The 8,275-nt window shown below is 46.3% G+C and overlaps 1 protein-coding gene across 1 annotated transcript; it reads right to left on the bottom strand.

Moving 5' to 3' along the window:
* Positions 1-5,199: 5,199 nt before the first annotated feature.
* Positions 5,200-8,275, bottom strand: LOC146772222 (palmitoyltransferase ZDHHC11-like). The gene has a single exon (XM_085638204.1). The coding sequence runs from the start codon at positions 7,969-7,971 to the stop codon at positions 6,910-6,912; it is 1,062 nt and encodes a 353-aa protein (XP_085494330.1). The 5' UTR covers positions 7,972-8,275; the 3' UTR covers positions 5,200-6,909.

Genomic DNA, 8,275 nt, shown 5'->3' with positions numbered 1-8,275 from the left:
CGGTTCATGGGCTTTCTATTATACAGGGAGTATCTCCGTCTTTTGAGTGCCAATCTGGATCTGGTAGAAATGCTAAGTTACGGTTACCCATTGGCTCTCGAGGCACTGGGCTCCTTTTTCCCCCCTCATAGGGGTCTGATCCTCGGCGGTTCTGGGATGGCTTGCATCATCAACCACCAAATCATCTGGTAACCCTTCATCATACCACACCTGTTTCATATGTGACTCTTCCAAGGCAGCTCATTCTAGCATGTCACATATTCAGGCTTCCCTGGGGGCACCCTGGGGCCCCTTCCCTCCCCTTGGAAGGATGTCCAACATGTAGAATGTATGATTCCTTAGTTGTGCCTTAGTTCTGCAGTGAGATATGGCTTATGATTTCTTTCTCCTGCAAAACACACAAGATGATGGACGGAATGTTGCACATTGGCAAAACATTCACCCCCAGTCACAGATCTGGGTTTAATCCATCGTTATTTTGCTCACCACGCCACCCCAGTTCAGACATGGCCATATGCAAATCAGTCTTTCTCCTGCAGCCAGAGATGGCTGATGACTCCTTACTTATAGAGGGCACATGATATCTAATCCTGCATCCAAGGGTGGTTCATTATCTGCTATCTCCCAGTAACATGCAACTCAAGATGCTCAGTCCTGTAAATAGACGTAGCTCATAGCCAGTTAGTCCTGTATAGAAGCAACTTGGATTCTTGTTCCAGAGACCTGCAGTCATGTTTTCTCCGTGATTTCATATCCACCCATATCATGGTGGCTTATTATTTCCTGTTCTACAGCAAGGGGTGGCCCATGACTTCCATTCACTAATGGTGGGCGATGTTTCCCACTGATAATTAGAGAGATGGCTCACAATTCCCTGAGGTTGCACATGGTTTTCTATGAGTACAGACCGACGTATACTAGAATACATTACACTAGCAGCCAGATGTGGACAACCATCAGAACCGCCAACCCTTCTTCAGTTCAGGAGAGAGCTAAAGACCCACCTCTTCAAAATAGACCACATCTCGGTGCCTCTGCAGTCTCCCTTCCCTCTGTGAATCAGCAAATCCCATACTCCATCTTGACATGACATCTCAAATGACATCATTGATGACATCATCAAACAAGTGCCTTAGGTTTTTAATAGTTTACATAGAGGCAGGTAACTACCATATTACTTTTCTACCTAAGTTTTTACAGCCCGTGTCCAACGAACGGGTAAGTGTTTACAAAACGCATGTGCCCCCAAAGCATTGTAGGTGTGTAGAGGTATTGAACACCTTATAAATCTTTGTACTGAAGACTAACTCTATTTGCAAGTGACAGTTGACAACTTGTTTTCAGCATGTTCCACACAAGTTTTTTGGCTCTGCAGAAAAAGTTTCCAACAGGGCAAAGATTGTATGTAAAAACATATTAAGTATTGTAAGCAGGCTTGAGTTATTAGGCAGAATAGTCTCAGCATGACAATTTCAGCAGAACATAGAAGACTGTAGGCACCAAGTACTAACCTACGAGCATGTGCTTGTTGTGCTTCTGAAGATAGTTATCTGTAACGTTTTCACCACAGTATGAAGGCTGCAGGTAGTTTGATCTTTAGCACCTTCAGACATTGGTATTTTAAATGAAGAGTCGTACTTTGGACAAGTTTTTCATAGAGCATGCATACACTGTTCTTTGTGGATGCTTTTTCAATACACTGTGCTGTATTTCTCATTAGAGTTCCACTGTCAGCAAACAGTGTGGTAAAGAGTAAACAGTCACCATAGAGCAGGGATATTCAAAGAACGTCCGGGGGCTGCATGCGGCCCTCCTGGCCTTTAATTGTGGCCCCCTGGTGAACAGCAGCACTGGGCTGCTGTTTACTTGACAGAGCAGGAACATTCAATAAGCTGTGAAATGGGTATACTTTATTTGCAGGTCAACTAAACTAAAGGTAAAGAAGAAAGAATGTTTTCGAGACAACTTATCTTATTCATGCATCTGCTTTGCGTCCCCTTACACCCACCTTTCAACACCCTGACCCTCTCCTGCAGGCATCTTTACAGCCCTCTGGAAACCACAGACAGTACTTTGTGGCTGCCGGGGGAAACATTTACGAGTACCCATGCCATAGAGTAAACAGTGTCAACAGTACCCACTTTTCAGCTCATAACCACTTAATTTCTCAGTGAAGGTTCAGTGACTGTCAGGGGTTTAATACAGGTAAAGCCTGTCCGTAGTAGAGCAATAGTTATATAACAGAGCTTAAGTATCTGGAGGAACTTGGTTTTCCCTGCACAGTTGTATACATACACACCAGGTGCAGAATAAGTTTCCCTTTCATCTGTGATTCATAGTCAACATGAACTTAGCTACCAGTGAAGTGTATGGTAAACGGTCAATGTTGCAGATAACAAAAGCTTGCTTTACCTATGGGGGTTGTATGTATGATAGCAGTAATGAAGCCTCATATTATTCAGAGCTATTTTACACTTACTTCCATAGCTTTAATGCTGTACCTTTTTTAATAGAGAAATGTGTAAGAGAACCTTGGATGATGTCATGAGTGATGTCATAAATGATGTCATACAACATGTCATGAGTGATGTAATATGTGAGGTCATAAGCAGTGCATGACGGGGGCGCAAGTTGTAGTTAGCTCTGTAAACTATAACTGGTGAATTTCTGTGGCTTTTTTAGTTCAAAACGTTAATGTTGTCACGGACATAGTCACCTAACTATAACATTACTTTAACCTTTGTTTCTGTCAGTGAATTTCGAAATGATTTCTTATGAACAAAAGCAGATTTTTTTATCACACCTAACTATAACTTTACTTTAACCTTTGTTTTTTGCAGTGCATTTCTAGGAATTTTTAACATAAAGTAATACTTTATTACCATACGTAAATCCAACCCCTCCACGCAGTTGGCCACTGTGCCTGGCATCTGACCAGATCCTGCAGCAAACCCCCCACAGGGCCTTATGTTTTTTAGAAGGGAGGGGTGTCACATGGCTCCCTCCCCGAGCCTCATTAGGCCCATTAGGCATTGGGGACCCCAACCCCCAGAGCCTTATGTTTTTTAAAGGGGACGGGGACCAAGTGGCCCCGGGGAGGGGGGTGCACAGCCTCCCTCCCCGAGCCGCATTAGGCCCATGGAATCCCATCTTACAAGGCCCAATGCATTTTCAAGAGGAGAGAGGCCACGGCCCTCTTCCTCGAGCCTCATTCGGCCATGTGGATCCCATCCCCTAGGCTCCCGGTGCCTATTTTAGCCTCAGGGACCCCATATGCCGTGACCCAATGTGATAAATAAGGTAAGGGGACATGTGGCCTCCCTCCCCAAGTCTATAAAGGGCCCTAGGGACCCCAGGGCCATGTTTTTTTTAAAGGGGAGGGCGGATGTGCAGCCCCCCTCCCTAGCCTGTTTTGCTCCAGGGACCCCAACCCCTGTATTGAATATAGGTGGGTGCACTGGAGCCCAACCAGGGCACTCACCATACACTCCTTGGGGGCCGCGTGGAGAGCTCCTGGGCCCCTGCGGCCCCAGCCTGTTCCCCACATGCTGCAGAAGCTGGCATTGCTCCCACTCGCAGGGAGCAGCTCTTGAAGCTGCTCCCTTCTGTTGGCAGAAATCTCTTGATCTGTTTCCCTGCCCACAGCAATGCAAGTAGAAAAGCAGATCACAAGTCAGCTCCCAGCTGGCGAGATTATTTTTAAAGCTCCGGCCGCTGGGAGGAGACTTTATGTTTTCTATATGATTTGAATTTTGAACATGCTTTCACCAGGCGGGGGCAAACACAAGTTTACCTGACAGCGCTGGTGCGGTCAAGGGAACTGCTGTGTCCTGTGGGTGGGCTACCCAAGACACAGCAAGTGAGCCGGCCTCAGGGATGGGTCCCCGGGACCACAGAATGCTCAGGAAGGGGGCCACACAGCCCCCTCCCCTTAACATGTTAATAGCGGCTCGGGGGAAAGGGGTCCCCAGGGCCTTTTAAAGGCTTGGAGAGGGGAGCCGCGTGCTCCCCTCCCCTTTTTGGAACGTTTCAGACTCAGGGGTGGACTCCCTGGGGCCAATAATAGCTCCGGGAGAGGGACCATGTACCTCCTCCCCTTAAATAAACAATGCTGACCCACAGGTGAGTTCCCAGGGGGATTAATTGAAGATTAGAGCCCCGCCCACCATTTTTTCCCCGATCCTGCAGGAGTACCGCTAGCGCGCAGCAAAGAATCCTTTTATTGCATTTTGGCCCCGGGGGAGGGGTGTGCCTGTGGGTCCCCTCCATGGGGCCTAGAGGTGCATGGTATCCCTATCTAGCCTCCTTATATTTCTTTTTTTTTTACTTACTTTAGGACAGGGGACTGAGTCCTGTATTGGCTGCCAGCAATATTTTTCTCATGTTCCTGGTAGCCATTCAGAGTGCTCGCTATCACAGGATTCTGGATCCTGTGGGAGCGAGATACCCTAAGTAAAACAGAAGCTCCCTGTGCCAATTAGAACGCTCCATTTTTTAAAATTAGGTTTGAGGGACTCTTGCGAGAGTCCATCGAACCCAACCGTCCAGATCAAGAAATATTGTTCAACCTTAATTTGTCTAGAACTACGGAGCGGATTCACACTAAATCACAACAAGCGCAGCCTGCGGACCAAGATCTCGCTTCCTGACAAATTTGGTGTCATTCCGTTCAGCAGGTTTTGCAGTAGCCCGTCTAAAGAAACCTATACAAAATGCATGGGGATTTTGCGTTTTGGGGCACCCCTTTTTTCTATGCCCCCAGTTGACAGATCACCCCAAAACTTTCCATGCACAAACTACCAAAAAGTAACACCTTTCTGGAAAGTTTTGTGGAGATTCGTCCAAAAAAAGCATTTCTCATGAAAAAACGGACCTAACTATAACAATCCAGTGGCGACCGCCACTGTGATTATATTATATATATACATATGATGAGCACATGTTTTCAAGATAAAAAATATCTTTTAAGGGAGGAGAAAACACATAGCTCTAGTATCCGGCTCCATGCAGTTGTTTGGTTTTGTCACATCCATCTTAATTAATAAAGAGGGAAGGCTTGCTGCACAGGTAGAGCGCCTTGAATAAGTGCGGGAAATACTACCCTCTCAGCTCCCAGCACTACGCTAGCCCTGCCCTTGCACAGCATTCTGTTGCCCGGGGATAGGTCTGAGTTACATAAATACCCTTATATACTTGCATACATACAGTCCAGTCTTATTTTAGTATGTAAATAATTCATTTAATTTATGGCAAAAAACTTAATTCTAAGATTTGCTAAAGTCACAAAAACATAACATTTTATTATAACATTTCAATGTATGAAAATAGGGAAAGCAACATTCTTTATACAAAGTGCATTTAAATGAACCGTTCATCAGAAGCTCTGTATTAAACTCTATTTGTCCGTTACAAAATCGGAGTAGTGAGAATTCTAGTGGATACATTTACAGATGAATGAGTGACTCGTTCACTGGCAAATGCTTGGACCAGATTACCAGATCACTGCAAATGATGGAGTTTATGCAAGCACAATTACTTCCAGAACAATTTCAAATAAGCGGTAACATTTTCCATAAAACAAAATTCAGTAATGGCGAATAAAAAGAAACATGTTATCGTATTTCCTCAGAGTCTAGTAAAGGAATAAGGGTTTAGGAAGAGGACAGACGCAGGAGAAACTTTGAGAAACTTTCAATGACAACGCTCTCTTGATTCTTTTAATGATTTGGAAGAGACGGTCCTAAACCTAAAACAAAATGGTATTTGCATTGCACAAGTAGACTTACAGAAAAGTATTTTCTCAACTGTTGTATCCGGATCCTTCATTCACTGCTGCTGTGTGGGCCAGAGAGTGCTACTGTTCAGAGTGAAAGAAGTGTTGTGCTGCATTGTGTTCAGCAATACTTGTGTGTGACACAGATTCCACGGGTATCCTCTCCCCGCCTTCTTTTGGATGTCCTCTCCTACTAGTCTGTGTTCCCACCTTTGGATTTTCCATTGAGTTTCTGACTTGATCATGGTCCTTCAACCAACTGGTTCTGTTACAAGACTGGATGCGGTATCCCCATCTTCTCCAGAGACAACCAATGGTGTAGGTAAGGATGTAGCCACCTCTGTGAATGGTGGTCACAGGGGGAGAATCTCTAAAAGTTGCAGGATCGAGTGTGAACGAAACCCAACTTGGGCACACGTGAACTCAGCGTAGAAACATTGGTTTATTCTTCATTCCTACGTCCCGAACCCAAGTATAATTCATTTCAGCTTGGTTGGTCTAACACCCTACTAATTGTTGCACTGCACTATTCGCACCGGTGGTATCTGTCAACATACTCCATGCAAAAAAGTTTATAGTATCAACAGTTTTGTACAAACAGAAGTGAAAATATTTTTGTGTGTGATCATAAATAAAAGCTTTGTGTGACTGAGAATTTATTTGTAATATTGAAAGAGACTTTTTGCTTTACCGGTACCATACAGTCATTGCTTATTGGTACAAATGGAATATAACTCCCTAGTAGGTCGGAACATGGATCCAGCGACTATGCCAGTAACGACCTATTGGAACGCTCAATGAATCCGGAAATAACTCTACTGTATTGATTTGCGACACATATCGAGATCCCCGCTTTGGGAATGCCGGATAGCCCTAGTTAGCCCTACAGTGTCAACTACTATCTTCTACGGAGGCACCTAATGGCTTTCGGGCAGGATACAACAACTTCTGTACATGCCGGACACATCCAAATAAAATCTCTAGGCGGTTGGATTAAACATAAAGGGAATTCCTCTATAAAATACAAATGTGGGATTAAGCAATAATCAAACAAATGTCGTTCTTGTACTGCTTTGTTCCTGAACTTTCACATTTGCTGGGTTCACTCCTGGTTTGCAGCATCTGCAGGTCTAGGTTCAGGCGAGAGACGTGGCATCAACGACATCTGTACATATTCCATCCGGTTGCCCAAGAGAAATAAGCCCGCTATCACGATACAGAAGGCCACTTGATCTAGCGGACAGAGGGAGGTCTGTTTCTTTGGGGGTGCCTACTGTATCAGCCAATGTTCCGTCTGACGTCGCTTGTGCCTCCTCAATGTTCTTCCTGTCTCTGATGCTCTGGGTGTTTCGCTGGTGCACCATATAGTCGTAGGTGCTCAACCGCTTCCACAGGAGGTAAAGATGGAATACCAGCAAGTGTCCAAGCAGCAAAATAGGTATGATGCCCAATATCACAGTGATAACTGCTATGGCCAGAATTCCTGCTGCAGTCGTCTCAACTGGAGCAGCCGGAAGAAAGACTAACCAAGTAGTGTTTGAGGTCACTCCCTCAAACTGCGGCGCTGTGCGGAGGTCCGCCGGGTTCACGAAGTACTGGATGAAGACGTAGAGGACCACCATCGTCAAGAGAAAGACTCCAAGGACGGCAGACCCTACCGCGCTGAAGAAAAGCCAGTAGTTCTTTCCTCCCACACAATTATTCAGCCACTTGCAGTGGTGGTCGAAGTCGGAGATGCACTTGTTGCAGGCGCTACAGTGCTTGGACCTCGGCCCCACGTCGACTTGGCACAGGAAGCAGTGAAGGTTTTGAATGACGTGCTTGTGCTTGGAGCGGTCCAGAACCGGCATGGGGCGGCTGTAACTTTTCTTGGCCAGGACATTGGGGTCTGCGGGGTCCACCGTGATGGCGACAAGATGTGTGACAAAGTGTCCAGCGAAGAGTATCCCAGTGACCACATAGGCTGCATCCTTCCACCCATGAGGCAGCAGAGGTATGTATATCCCGAAGCCAACGACGGCCAGGTAGGAGTAAACGAGCCAGGCGATGAACTGGAAGGGGTGGAGAGGGAAGGACCACCCATTCACCCTGGAATGGGTGGAGACGTGGATGGGGCCGCTCCCGCCATTTCGCTGCTCCGGTTCAGTTTGCCTCAGCCTCCTGCTGTAACAACTCATCTTCACAACTTCCGAAATCATTTCCCGAAAAAGCAGGGGGCCCGTGCGCCTCTTCCGGGACGGGGGTGACTTCTCGGCGCCGGGTCGTCCCTCCAGAGCCCACACTAGTGTCTTGTGAGCTGCGTTCCTGGCAGCGGATTCAGCAGGGAGACGTAAGTGCCCCCAGCTGCGGCTTCAGGTGCAAGCAGCACACCTTCGGCTTCTGGTGGGTTTCTGCTGTATGCATACTCTGTGGCAGGCGCTTTCTTCTTCCTCGCTTTCTTTGCAGAGTTCGTAATTCCTAAGCACTACTTTTGCAACTATGGAAACAGCTTCTCACTTTATT

The sequence above is a fragment of the Triturus cristatus genome, chromosome 12 (genome assembly GCF_964204655.1).
Source record: "Triturus cristatus chromosome 12, aTriCri1.1, whole genome shotgun sequence".
NCBI lineage: Eukaryota > Metazoa > Chordata > Amphibia > Caudata > Salamandridae > Triturus > Triturus cristatus.
This window is presented reverse-complemented; position numbering and strand designations above follow the sequence as displayed.

What these genes read in the sequence shown, in the direction of transcription:
- LOC146772222 (XM_085638204.1), bottom strand. Translation starts at nt 7,971, where the DNA reads ATGATTTCGGAAGTTGTGAAGATGAGTTGTTACAGCAGGAGGCTGAGG.